At 51.2% G+C, this 13,976-nt stretch overlaps 1 protein-coding gene and 1 long non-coding RNA gene across 4 annotated transcripts in view; one reads left to right on the top strand and one right to left on the bottom strand.

Moving 5' to 3' along the window:
* The window catches only part of LOC111558349, a 41,807-nt gene that overhangs the window by 10,492 nt on the left and 17,339 nt on the right, over positions 1 to 13,976 (bottom strand). The window contains exon 2 of one of the 2 annotated variants that reach the window (XR_006591588.1): positions 11,745 to 11,895. This is a non-coding gene — a long non-coding RNA (uncharacterized LOC111558349). The remainder of the gene's footprint in view (positions 1 to 11,744; positions 11,896 to 13,976) is intronic. The other variant, XR_006591587.1, reaches the window with a different exon arrangement.
* FAM71A (family with sequence similarity 71 member A) lies at positions 3,073 to 7,378 on the top strand. 2 transcript variants are annotated; one of them, XM_003999318.5, is made up of 2 exons: positions 3,073 to 5,825; positions 6,414 to 7,378. In XM_003999318.5, exon 1 carries the CDS (start codon positions 3,589 to 3,591, stop codon positions 5,374 to 5,376), a length of 1,788 nt encoding a protein of 595 aa, XP_003999367.3. In that variant the 5' UTR covers positions 3,073 to 3,588; the 3' UTR covers positions 5,377 to 5,825; positions 6,414 to 7,378. The 2 variants fall into 2 exon arrangements, with proteins under 2 accessions (XP_003999367.3, XP_044904519.1); XM_045048584.1 differs by having other exon boundaries at positions 3,073 to 6,105.

The following is a 13,976-nucleotide window of genomic DNA, read 5'->3' as shown; positions in this document are numbered from 1 at the left end:
GACTATGTATTTACCATCAAGTCGTTTAGTTCCTCTTGTTTCACGCTCGATGGAGAGGGAAGGTTGGGAGGGTCTGACAATAAACTTGAAAGGGACCTCCGCCAGAGTCAGGCACTGGCTGGGTGCCTGACCTGGGCTACAGTGCCTTTCCATGGGGCTGCCCCCTGCCATGGTGGTGACGTCACACTGGCAGGGCCTGGAGGGCCCGGCCTCCCTCCTGACCTCATCCCTGTCCCCTTGCCTTTCCCGGAGATCTGGCCTGACACCTCTTTCGGGATAAAGAGTTTTAAAGGGTTCTGGCCCAGAGGGATTCTGGAATTAAAACTCACTTTCTGCCAAGAGCTAAACTGTTATTTCCCATCTTTATCCTGATTTCTCCCCACGGGCTTTGAATAAACCCTTGAAACCCAAACCCCGATCAAGCCTTTTCTCTCTTCCCATCCCATACTCTTTGGTTGTGTTCAGTTTCTCTGTGGAGTGGACAGTGTTTTCATGGATCCGCCTGAGGTAAAACTAAAAAGGAGGCCAATTTTGCCCATGGATCATCCTTCTGTGTTCTCATAGTGGCTCTAACCCCAGAAGCATCTTTTTTGTCGTCTCAAAAGCTGCTCTCGAGAAGAAATTCACCCGAGACTTAAAGGGCCAGTTGAGGATGAATGTTAATGAGAGCTACCATTTATTTAGACAATATGTGCAACCTTTACATGCCGTATCTCATTTCATCCTCAGTGACTTGTCCCCATTGTACAGATGAAAGGGAAAACTGAGTAGCTCGCTCTAGATCACACCATTGACCTTTCTCTAAAGGGTTCCAAGCAGGAGCGTATATTTGTGTGTGTGTGTGTGTGTGTGTGACAGAGGGAGAGAGAGAGAGAGAAAGAGAGAAAATACACCCAACATAAAATCTGCCATTGTACCTATTTAGAGTGTACAGCTCAGTATATTCACAATACTGGGTAACTATCACCACTACCTACTTCCAGAATTTACATCCCCCACAAAGTAAATCCTGGACCTATTAAGCAGTCACTCCCCATTCTCCCCTCCCTCCAGCCTCAGGCAACCACTAATCTAAACTCTGTCTCTATGGATTCGCCTCTTCTGGATATTTCATATACATAGATTCACACGGTATGTGGCCTTTTGTGTCTGGCTTCTTTCACTTAACCTAATGTTTTCAGGATTCACCCACGTTGTAGCAGGTATCAGCACTGCATTCCTTTTTATGGCTGAGTAACATTCCACTGTATGGATAGACCACATTTTGTTTATCCTTTCACCCTACTGAACAGGTGTGTGTATTTTAATGGAAAGATTGCCTTTGTTTTCAAGGACTGAATCTCTAAGGTAGAATTTCAGGAAAGGTTTCATCAACCTGGAGGATGAGAGTTGGGAGCAGGTGTGTTTCTCAGAACTTTCAAGTAACAATTTAGAAATTACGGGGGCGTCTGGGTGGCTCAGTCGGTTAAGCATCTGACTCTTGATATCGGCTCAGGTCATGATCTCTCGGCTTCATGGGTTCAAGTCCCACATCAGGCACGGCTCTGGCAGTGCAGAGGCAACTTAGGATTCTCTGTCTCCCTTTCTCTCTGTCTTTCCTCCCACCCACTCCCCCACCCTGTCTCTCTCAAATAAATGGACTTTAAAAAAAAAATCTTTAGAACTGACACACTCTGGGGCGTCTGGGTGGCTCAGCTGGTTAAGCGTCCAGCTCTTAGTTTCAACTCAGGTCATGATCTCACGGTTTCGTGGGTTCGGGCCCCACATCGGGCTCTGCGCTGGCAGTGTGGAGCTTGCTTGGGATTCTCTCTCTCTCCTTCTCCTTTTGCCCCTCCCCCACTCACACCGTGTCGGTCTCTCTCAAAATAAATAAATAAATAAACTTTAAAAAAAAAAGAAATTACACATTCTGCGTCTAGCTCTGGGGGGGGGTGCCGCGATAAGGCAGGAAGTATGGTGGCACACACTCCCCATAGGTGTCACTGCTTTCAAACCACTTGTGCATGGTAGAGAGATTGCTACAGGAGGATGTTTGGCAGCCTCTTGGAATTGAAGATTACATCCCAGGCCCCCCGCCCCCTTCATTTCACTGCGGAAGAAGGGAAGAAAACTGGGGGTCTTCAGAGAGAATAACTAGGTGTCCATACACAGGCTGTTTATGGAAACATAATGGAGGGAAGGAACAAAGATGGCCGCCTGGATAATTTAGTCCCCACTTCAGCCCAGCCACTGCCTGTAGTAGTCGTCTTGGGTTCTGTCCATGACATATATATATATATATATATATATATATATATATATATATATATACACACACACACACCTATAGAGTTACACAACTTCCAACAGTGCACCAAACGGTTCTTCTTGAAGGTAGTTAAATCAGACTGGTTTGAAAAAGCGTGTGGCTGGTGCAAGGTTTCTTCGTGAAGGCAAAGTACTGGAGTGGTTCAGAACAAAGGCTTTGGAATCAGCTAGACCCGCATTCAAATACCGCCTCTACTACCATTACTTCTGTGAAGTTAGGCAAACGATACCTCAGTGTCTTCACCTGTAAAACGGGACGGTAACGACAGTACCAAACCCAATGGACTCTTAACGGTCATATGTGAAGAACATAGCAGGGCACCTCGGGGATGAGTTTTTTTGTTTTTTTTTGTTTTTGTTTTTGTTTTTCTAGAAATTTTATTTTATTTTATTATTTTTTTTTCAATATATGAAATTTATTGTCAGATTGGTTTCCACACAACACCCAGTGCTCGGGGAGGAGTTTTTAATGTTATTATTAATGGTTGATATCTTCCATGTTTACTGAGATTTTATGAAAAAGCAAGCTAAGGACCAAGACTGCCAGTTCAAGGTTATTGGATAAAATGAAACCATGAGCTCACGTGGCTCCAAGTGTATCCCATCACCTTCTAGTCCTATGGATTTTGTCCAGTTGCTGAATCTTTTGCATTTGGGGGAGGATTAAAAAAAAAAAAAAAAAGATCCCCACACAAAATGTTCTCATTTGAAGAAATTTTTATTTTGATGCCCACCTGAGTCCCTGGAAGGATGGGCCTGTCCTCTGTGGGGACAGTGGGGGTGTTTGGGGAGGAGGATGGTGGCCCTGCCCTGAGGGGGCTGCCTGGGGGATGGATGACAACAAAGGGGTATGTGACCGTGACAGGTCACAAAGGGCAGCAGAGCATAAATATGGCTGCGCAGGGGTTAGTTAGGCTGAGTTAGTTCTGTCACTAGGTCTGCAGTTCCCAGCCTCTCAGGGACATAAAATTTCAGGGGTGAAGGTGAGGTGGAGGAATCCACCATACATCTCTGCACCCTTGCAGAATTTCAGCCTGGGGTCCAGGCACCCTACAGCACCCCCTCTGTAATCCTCTGAGCTCCCACCCTCACTCGTGTCTCTGGGAGGCTCTGAGGCAAAGGGGGGTGGCCCCCGTGGGGTGGGGTGGGGTTGAGACACTGGCCATAGAGCCACCTGTGTGACACAGGAGCTCGGCTATATACCCTCTGCCAGCCAGGCCAAGGGAGAGGAGATCCAGGGACCCGCCTTGCCCGCACTGCCTCTTGTGATAGGAGAGAGTCATGAACCCCGAGTCTCTGCTCCCCTATCACACAGCCCACAGCCGCTCCGCAGGGGGCATGTTCAACACGGCCATGGGGAAACTACAGAGACACCTGCACAAGGGGGAGTATGACATCTTCAAGTACGCGCCTATATTTGAGAGCGACTTTATCCAGATCACCAAAAGGGGAGAAGTAATCGATGTGCACAACCGGGTCAGAATGGTGACCGTGGGCATCGCGTCCACCAGCCCCATCCTCCCGCTACCGGACGTCATGCTGCTGGCCCGACCGGCCACCGGCTGCGAAGAGCATGGCGGGCGTGGCCAGGCCACCAAGGAAAAAGGCCACAAGGCTACCAAGACCTTAGAGCTCACCAGGCTCCTTCCCTTGAAGTTCGTGAGGATCTCCATTCACAACCGCGAGAAACAACAGCTGCGCCTCAAGTTCGCCACCGGCCGCTCGTGCTACCTGCAGCTGTGCCCTGCTCTGGACACACGGGAAGACCTCTTCACCTACTGGGAAAAGCTCGTGTACCTCCTGCGACCACCAGTGGACAGCAACAGCAGTACCTACGCCCTCCCAGCGGACATGCTTTGCATGCCTGTGTTTGAGGAAGAGGACGAGAGGAGCCCAGCAGGGGCGGATTTCCAAGGAAAGGGCCATCAGGATCAGGTCAGCATCAGGAGCCTCCACGTGGTCTCCGAGGTGGCCGGGGCCACCTCTGCAGCTTTTGCAGGTGGGGAGGGGACCCGTCAGGCCTCCCACAAACCCGATGCAGCCGCCGCCACCCCAAAACCTGCAGAGCTCCACAGGGAGTCGGCGGCAGAGCCACACGTAGAGCTGGCGGCGGCCGTGGCAGCGCGGGAGGCGGCGGGGGCGGCAGCGGTGGTGACAGGAGGGACGGCCGTGGGGTTCGCAGCAGGGATCGCAGCGGACACCGCGGCAGGCGCTTTGAGCGTGGCCTTGACCAAGTCAGCCGCCCCGGATCGGCTAGGCGCGGCCGTAGCAGGTGCAGCCACCGCGGGGCCGGGAGGAAGCAGGACCAACCTAGCCATTGCGGGCACCGCCAACCTCTCCCCGGAGAGCAGGAACCTGGCCTTGGCAGGTGCCGCGAAGATCCCCGGGTTTGCTTCCGGCTCGTCGACCGGCCTCTCCCAGCGGGCCCGCAGGACCCCGACCTTCGCAGGGACAGAGGGCGCCCGCAAGACTGTGGCGGGAAACGTGGAGAGAGCGCTCCTCTCCGACGCGCAGAGCGGAGGCGCGGAGGGTGAGCAGGCGGGAAGGCAGCCGCGCCAGGGCCGGAGGGAGCGCAGGGACAAGGAGCGAACCTTTCGGGGCTCCCGTCACCGCAGGGCAGCCGACACGCGCCACGAGGCCGGGGGGGACAAGATCAACCGGAAAGCCTCCGGGCGGTCCTTAGCCGGCCACAGAGCCGCGAGGGAGGACAAGGACAAGGCCCGCGGCAGCCCGGGGGGCGGGAGGCTAGCCCCCCACAAAGGCATCGGCCACGCGCCCATCCCCAAGGAGTCCAGGGCCTCCCACAAATCGGGGCGGAGCTTATCCACCGCCAGCTCGGGGTTAGCCACCAAGAGGCTGGGCAGGATCGGGTTGTTCCTGAGGAACGTCAAAGCCAACCTTACTACCAGGACCACGGGCTCCCTACGCGGCAGAGACGTGGGCGTGCTGCCTAAGGCGGTGGACAGGAGCGGGCTGGAAGCCATCGAGGCCTCGAACTGCCAGGGCCTGGAGAGCGCGGGGACAGGGACATCTGACATTATGGAGACAGTGACCTTCGAAGCCCCTTAGTAGGGCTTTCCTCACAGCAGTTTAAATAAAGAACCATATAATCTGAGAATGGCATGCTGTGTTCTGTCTGAATTTCTAGGTCCTGCAGCCCAGTAGTGACCTCACACTACTGTGAGGTCGGCAGGGGTCGGGTCTGAGACCCTGGGGTGGGGTCAAGGGCAGCCCCCACCTCACACTGCTGCTCAGAGCCAAAGGAGTGCTTCACCTTGCCTCAAGGCCCATCTGGCTTGTTCCTGAGGGCCATGGCTGAAAGTCAAACTATGGCCTGGAAAGCTGTTCCTTTTCTTCCACCCTTTCTCTATAAACAGCCCTTCCCCCTTGCAGGTCCATAGACCCAGCAAGACCAGGACTCCCCTACCCTCAGGCCAGTCAGTGGAGGGAACAGGGTAGAGCCGCAAACGGTCTCCAGGGTCTATTCCAATTCCAAGGGAGGAATTGGTTCTAAGACGGTGAGAATGTTAGCAAGACACTGTGCCCACAGCCCAAATTCCCATCAACACAATTGAGAGTACAGTAGGATATGTACAGAGATAGACATACAGCAGTGAAAATGAAGGGCAGCTACACACCTTGGCTCCACGCGTTGGCAGAGGGAAAAACCTATTCTGTGATTATAGCCTATACCACTTACAGAACAGTTCAAAACCAAGATCAAAAACTAAGATCAAAAGTACATGTTTGAAACCGTAGATACAAAATTCATGGGGGAAGCCAAGAGGGGATCACGAGGTGAACACAGGGCTTTCAGTGGTGTTGATCGATCTCCTAAGCAAGGCGGTGGGGTGGGTACATGGGCACACAGCTGTATTTTTCACATTACTCTCTCTGCAGTCAGAATGGTCCTAGAATCACTATGGCAATAGTGATGAAGTTCTTGCCTTGGATGTCCCTAACCAATGCCTTATCCCTTATGTGTTCACTCTTAGGTAATGCTATGACCATATTACAAGATCCCGTTTAAGGAGACAATTTAATCCTCATTTGGTTATTAAAAAGGAATATCGCTATTAAAAAGGAATAATCTCTCTATTTTACAGATAGAAGCACTGAGGCTCAGAAAAGTTGGAACTTTTGTAGAACAGTGATCCATCAGCCCACCCCCGACCCCACTTCTGTATGCAAAGCATTCTCAACGCTATGTTCCAAAACACTCTGCACCAAACGGACTGGATTAAGGGGAGGGAGGGATGAGAGCTGGGGAGACTCCTGACTGTGACCCGGTTTTGGGATTTCTGTGAGCTCACAGTCCTCAGCTGGCCTTATCTTCAGAGTGTCCAGACCACCTTCGAGCTGTGTCCCCAACCTCTGCATGACCTCCTGCCTGGGATTCAGGGGACCAGTCCCTGCTGGGGCTGCCTCTCCCTACGACCCATTCCTCTGGCAGCCACTAATCAAATGTTGGCATGGAGAAACCATCCTGAGCTCGGTTTTCAAAAGTTTAAAAGCGTTTCTCCTTGCCAAATCTCTCCTTCTGGGGTTCAGAACACAAATCCTTAAACCTCACGTGAGGGAGGTTATTTGTTAGGTCCAAGCAACACAGATGCTCTGACTTTTGCAGCCCTCCTTGGGGGGAGGGGAGGGGTCTCTTCTGTTGGTTAAGGGAATGGTGGCCATGGGGCGGGGCCTGGGGCACGGGTGAGGAAGGAAGACAGCCAGAGACCTACACACATCCACCGTTTCCTCCAGCGAAACAAGGTTCACAACCCCAGGATGGAGAATTATTGGAGTGAGTCAAGTCATTCTTAAAGAATGGAACATGCCCGGTGAGGAAAACAACCTAGAATCATTAACCCAGAGCCTCGGAGAAGACTGGGAGCTGCAGGGGGACAGAATTAATGGTTTACTATTAACCAGCTTTCCCCTGGATTCAAGGTGGGGAAATTGCAAAAAGACCGCATCACATTCTTTTGATCCCGTGATTCCACCCAGGCAAGTGCAGGTAAACACTGGTCTGGAAGAACTGGAAGAAGAAAATGCAATAAAGACATCTGCATAGAACTTAGTCGTTTAATGAATGGCACGCAGGTTCTTTAATGTACGTGCTTCCTTCTGCTTCTCACATGTCTCCACTTTGCAGATGGGCAAAGGGGGGTTCAGAGCATTTGAAAGACTTGCTCAAGGTGGAGGTGATGGTGCAGAGAGGGGATGATGCAACTCCTTTCATGTATCACCTACTGAGTGCCAACTCCACATCCCACAGGGAGGGACAGGGACAATGGAGAAAATAGGGCAGGCTTGGGTCATCATCACAATGCCCAGTGACAGATACAATGAGAGATGCATGTTCGGGGAAGAGGATCTATTCAGAGGAGGGGTTCTGGGGCATGGGAAGGAGTCTTGGGTCAGGGAAGGGTTCACAGAGGAACTGGCAGTTTTAAGAATGACTAGGTCTCTGCCAGGTGGAGGAGGTATGGGGAGTAAGGGCAAAGCTGGAGGAGGTGCAGGTCACAGAAAAGGATGCGTGCAAAGTACGAAGCCTTGAAATATTACGATGTGTTGAGCAGCTACAGGATTTCAGTATTGCTGGTTGGAGCACAAGGGGAGAAGAGGGACATGAGGCTGGAGAATCAGGCAGCTGGATCTTCGGGCACCTGGGGTGCTGCGTGAATGTCCAGGATTTGGGGAGCCATTGAAGGCCAGCGTCTGATGGGAGTAAGTTCTCTCTGGCTCCAGAGTGGACAGCTGATGGACAGGGGGCTGTCTGGAGACAGGGGATCCTCCAGGAAGCCATTCCATTAATCCTGCCCAGGGATGGGGAATCCTGATCCTGGGTGGCAGTGGGGGAAACAGAAGGGAGGTGGGGTCCAGAGGTGTGAAATGATGGAACAGGACAATTTTCCACCCCACATCCTGAAAGACCGGGAGATCATGGTGTAGGCTCAGCTAAAGGAGGTGGAAATGACAAAAGTGGAAGGCCCTCCTCACTCTGTGGAAAGCAAGGAGGAATCTGTTAAGATATAAAACAGCTTCTAGGTGGCTAAGGGGTAAAACATCAGGACAAGGCAGCCAAAGGGAACTGGAGAGGAGAGGAGACACTGCCTGAACTGTTCCTTGCCCATGGGGACGGGAGGTATTCCCACAGAACCCTCCTCACTGTGCCCATGAGTCGCCCGGCAGAGCCCCTTGTGGCCACATCCTGGTAATGCAGACTGCTGCTTGAAAGAGAGGAGCCAGGACTGAGGCTGAGTGGCAGTCACGCCTTCCCTTTGTCACACCACAGTTAGCATAACACCAATCCCAGAGGTGTGAGCTGGGAGGGAGGGGTCTGAGTCAAGAGGAGGCACCTCAGCCAGGCTGCAGAGCTCCAAGCCTCTGGCAGAATGTGGAGTGACCACAAGACGGGTGCCCTGGGAGGTTGGGGGTTCGGACTCAAGGGGACAGAGTGACCATCAAGAAAAGAGGTAGGGTCTGGGGTGCCTGGGTGGCTCAGTCGGTTAAGTGTCCGACTTCGGCTCAGGTCATGATCTCACAGTCTGTGGGTTTGAGCCCCGGCGTCGGGCTCTGTGCTGACAGCTCAGAGCCTGGAGCCTGCTTCAGATTCTGTGTCTCCCTCTCTCTCTGCCCCTCCCCCACTTGTACTCTGTCTCTATCTCTTGAAAATAAATAAACGTTAAAAAATTTAAAAAAAAATGAATAGAGGTAGGGTGGAGTTATGGTCAGGGTCCCTCTGCAACCTAGAAGTCATTCGAGAAACAACTGTTGAACACCTACTGTGGGCAAGATAGGAAATCAGGGCCCATGAAGATGTTCATGTACACACACACACACACACACACACACACACACACACACACACGCCAGTACCACAAGCCAAAGTGTGGCAGTGGCCTTGGGCAGTGTACAGAAAGAGGCATCACAGAGAGGGGAAGGTCTGAGCAGAGAGATGATGGAGAAAAAAAAAGACTTGGGCATTTTGGGATCTTGGGAGATGTTTCTAGATGACAGACGAGTGCAGTGTGCCCAGGATGTAATGTGCTTAGGGGATGGGGAGGGGTGAAGTGCGGGGTGGGGGGTGAGAGCGTGGTGGGAAATGAGGCTGGAAGGGGAGACGAGGCCAGAATGCTGCATAAACCCCTGAACCCCCTGATCTTCACTACTGCAGATGGAACCTGTAATGCAGAGGTGAGGGGGATATAGAGCCGGATTTTCCTGGAGAAGAGCACAAGACCCAAAAATGTGTTATAGAGGTGCCTGTCTTCCCACACTCTCTAAGTGGGTGTCTTCTCACAGGTGTGCTGGGGTGATGAGACCCATCATCTTTGGGGCACCTGGACGACCTAGCCAGTTGGTTTGGGCTGCCAATAGCCCCATCTGATACCCAGGAATGCCCTTGCAGTGTTGCCATTTTCTACATGTGCCATGGCCTGCAAAAGGCTGTGAAAGACCCTCCTCGATATGCACGTCACGTGCACACAGCGCGGTTGGCAGCAAAGAGCCACCGAGAAGCACCTTCCTTGGTGGGCTGGCCTGTTCCCCACAGTTCCAGTCGCTGCTGGCCACGTCACCCTGGTTTTGTTCTCCCACGGACCTCGCCACAGGCCCAGCACCTTGCCATAATGCAATTTACACTGGTTTTGGAAAGTTTTTCATTAAAAAAACGCTTTATGAAGCGAAATTCGTTTTTGAAAGACTTATCCTTTGCTTTGAGAGTATGTCCTTCCTCCCGTTTTTAACATTTCAGTTTGAAGTATAACATATGTACCCCAAACCCCCACATAACTAGCACCAGTGATGAATCAGAACATCAACACAGGGGCGTCTGGGTGGCTCAGTCGGTTGAGCGTCCGACTTTAGCTCAGGGCATGATCCTGTGGTTCATGAGTTTGAGCCCCACGGTGGGCTCGTTGCTGACAGCTTGGAGCCTGGAGCCTGCTTCAGATTCTGTGTGTGTGTGTGTGTGTGTGTGTGTGTGTGTGTGTGTGCGCCCCTTCCCCACTTGCTTGTGTGTGTGCTCTCTTTCAAAAATAAACAAACATTAAAAAAAAAAAGAACCTCACCACAACTCTAGAAGCCCCCCTCATGTTCTCTTTCAGTCACTACCGCCAAAGGTAACCATTATCCTAACTTCTAACACCATAGATTAATTTTGCTTTGTTTTTCAACTTTATGCCAACGGAATCACACTGTATATATTCTTTGACTCTGGTTTCTTTCCCTCAGCCTCCTATTCGTGAGATTTGCCCAGGATTTTTTTTCTGGCTACAGTTCATTCATTCTCATTGCCATACAGTATTTCATCGCAAAAATATTCTCCCATTTATTTATTCATTCAGCTGCTGGAGGGTGTTTGGGTTGTTTCCAATTTTTGACTATTAGGAATCGTGCTGCTATGAACATTTATATGCAGACCTTTGGGTAAAAATATACATAAAATTCTGTCAGGCGTATACTTCGAAATGGAATTGAATATATGCATATGTTCAGTTTTAGATGATATCCCAAAGTGACTGTGCCATTATACACGCCTGCCAGGAACGCGTGAGCCTTCTGGGTGTCACATCCTTGCCAACATTTGATGTTGCTCATCTCTTTCCTTTGAAAACCATCCTGGTGGGGTGAAGTGCCTTTTCTCCCTTTCTCACAAAAATGCACTTTTTAAAAATAAGTTTATTTATTTATTTTTGAGAGGGAGAGCACGTGCGTGCGCACACGCGGGGGAGAGGGGCAGAGAGAGAGGGAGAGAGAGGGAATCCCACTAACAGTGCAGAGCCTGAAGCAGGGCTCAAACTCAGGAACCGTGAGGTCATGACCTGAGTTGAAACCAAGAGTTGGTGGGGCGCCTGGGTGGCGCAGTCGGTTAAGCGTCCGACTTCAGCCAGGTCACGATCTTGCGGTCCGTGAGTTTGAGCCCCGCGTCAGGCTCTGGGCTGGTGGCTAGGAGCCTGGAGCCTGTTTCCGATTCTGTGTCTCCCTCTCTCTCTGCCCCTCCCCCGTTCATGCTCTGTCTCTCTCTGTCCCAAAAATAAATAAACGTTAAAAAAAAAAATTAAAAAAAAAAAAAAAAAGAAACCAAGAGTCGGATGGTTAACTGACTGAGCCACCCTGGCACCCCTAAAAACATACTTTTCAAAAACCTACATGGCGACCATGGAAAATGGTAATTGTCTTATAATATCCTGAATAGGGAAAGTTAGAGGTTGGCTCTCAAGTTAGTTTTGAAATCTCACACATCTCTGAGATCTTAAGTGTTGTTCATACATTTTCAAGGGTTTCTCTTTTCAAGGAAGCTTATGTTTTTATACGCCTCTCCTAGCATCCCGTTCCAGCCACCTTTTTTGCTTTATGACAAACTACCCCCCAAAACTCTGTGACCCCAAAAGATGGTATCTCATAGATTCTTCTACACCGGGACTTCGGACAAGGCTTACCTGGGAGCACTGGCTTCTGCTGCCCGTGGGATCCAGTGAGGTGGTCCAGTGGTCTGGTCCGGAGCGTCAAGGAGAGCTCCATCCCTGTGTCCGGCACCTCGAAGAAAATGGCCGTAAGGTGGGATTATCAAGAGGCGCGCTTCCGTGGGGCCTGCTGGCACGATGGTCACAGGCAGTCAGACTGGCTTCCCTCAGAGCGAATATCCCAAGGTAACCAAGGGGAAGCTGCTTCTGGCTGAGCCTCAGAAGTCACCCGGCAGAACTGCTACCACATTCTGCTGGTTACGAGCAAGTCATAAGAGCAACCCAGATTTTTTTTTTCTTTTTTTTTTCAACATTTATTTATTTTTGGGACAGAGAGAGACAGAGCATGAACGGGGGAGGGGCAGAGAGAGAGGGAGACACAGAATCGGAAACAGGCTCCAGGCTCCGAGCCATCAGCCCAGAGCCCGACGCGGGGCTCGAACTCATGGACCTCGAGATCGTGACCTGGCTGAAGTCGGACGCTTAACCGACTGCGCCACCCAGGCGCCCCTAGAGCAACCCAGATTTAAAGGGAGAGCAATTCAAGTCCACCTCTTCAGAGGGAAATGGCAAGATCACATTGTGAAAGGGCATGGGGGGTGGCAATATTGTTGTGGCCTTCTTTGGAAAATACAGTTTGCCACCCCCCCCCCACCCCCATGCTAACAAAGCCCCCTGGCCAGGATGTAGCTAAGGAGCCCTGAGGTCACTGCAGCCACCTCCATCTTTCATACTTTCCCTCTCCTTAACTCCCTCTCTTATGTTCTTACCTCTTTTCACTTTACTTTCTTACTCCCTTCTTTTCCTCCCCCTTTCAATGAACCAAACTCACAAGGAATCCCACCGGGCATTTCTTAGTCCTCTTCTCCCCACCCCTCCCTACATATCCCCAAGCTCTTTGACCCTCTGGTGATAGAATCCTGGGACACCTGGAACCATACATAGCATGTCAGGCCCGGAAAGGTCTTGACTAATCCCAGATGTAGTTTACATATGAGGAAGTTGAGGCCTAGAGAGGACAGGGGCTTTCCCAAGGTCCTACTTCAAGTAAGTGGCAGAGTTCTGGTGAGCACAGCCCAAAACCTAGCCCACAGTGGGTCCCAAAGAATACCAATGACTTTTCCTTCCATTTCTGACTTCCTGGAACTGGAACCATTTGTTTCTGTTTCACATTCATTGCCTCAACATTACAATCTCTTTTTGGCTTCTTGGTCAAGGAGAGAAACCAGTCTGGCAGGCCTCTGTTCGCAGAGAGGCCTGTCCCAGTTCTGGCCCGGGTCCAGGCCTTCAGAGATGGGTGGGGGTCTTGTAGATAGAGCAAAGTGGGATTAGCTCAATCGGTCCCCCTCCAACCAACTGACTGCACCCAGACACAATTACTCCTTTCTGTTGCTGAAATCCAAGAATCCTCTAAACTTGAGTATCAACTAGCAACTGGTTTTGGACTTTTCTGCGTATCCAACAGGGATGGTGAATTTAACTTAAGCTGATGACGACAGAAGTCAGGCTAAGGATAAATCTGGAGTGACATAGGGCCAGGAGTCACAACTCTATGTCCAGGCCGAGAGACAGAGACTCTGTTACGTTACAACCTGTTTCGTCTGATAACTCCACTCGGGAGGAGGCGAGGGCCCAGAGGGTGAATCCCAGGCTGGGCCACCAGACATCACACAGCATCCGGGGCTGAACTTCAAGGGAAAAGCAAGGGCTGGAGAAAATGGGGGTGGGGGGTGGCACATTGGGATCTCAGTAGTAAGGACGTGGAGAACAGCCTGCTAAGAAGCCTCTCAGAACTTTTTGTGATCTACCAGCTCAGTGCTTTAGGCCACAAGATAGCAGCTGTGTAAATCGGTGATAAGCTGAGACTGAGATTGAGGCATGCTGTCAGAGAAGTCAGCTTGGGCCAAGAGGGAGTCCTGGAGGTGTCTGTGTGTGTGAGACAGAGGGGAGAAATGGCATATGTTGAGGACTCTGTTGACAGGAAAGGATCCACCGGTCACTCCTGCGTCCAGGCGCAGTGTGTCCAGGGCCTTCTATCCTTCCCTACGCCCCTTCCTTCCCTCCCTTCCAGGAGCCTTCTGTAGCTCTGACTGACAGGAGGCCCAGGACAGGGAGAGATATCACTAATGACGCTTAGTCCTTCCTTGCCCACAGAGGCCATGCCCAAAGACCCTCCCCAGAGGCCCTTTGTTGGGAGTGGTCCAGATA

This window comes from Felis catus, chromosome F1 (genome assembly GCF_018350175.1).
Source record: "Felis catus isolate Fca126 chromosome F1, F.catus_Fca126_mat1.0, whole genome shotgun sequence".
In the NCBI taxonomy this organism is placed as follows: Eukaryota; Metazoa; Chordata; class Mammalia; order Carnivora; family Felidae; genus Felis; species Felis catus.
Note: the sequence above shows the minus strand (reverse complement) of the source record. Positions and strands in the feature narration are given on the sequence as shown.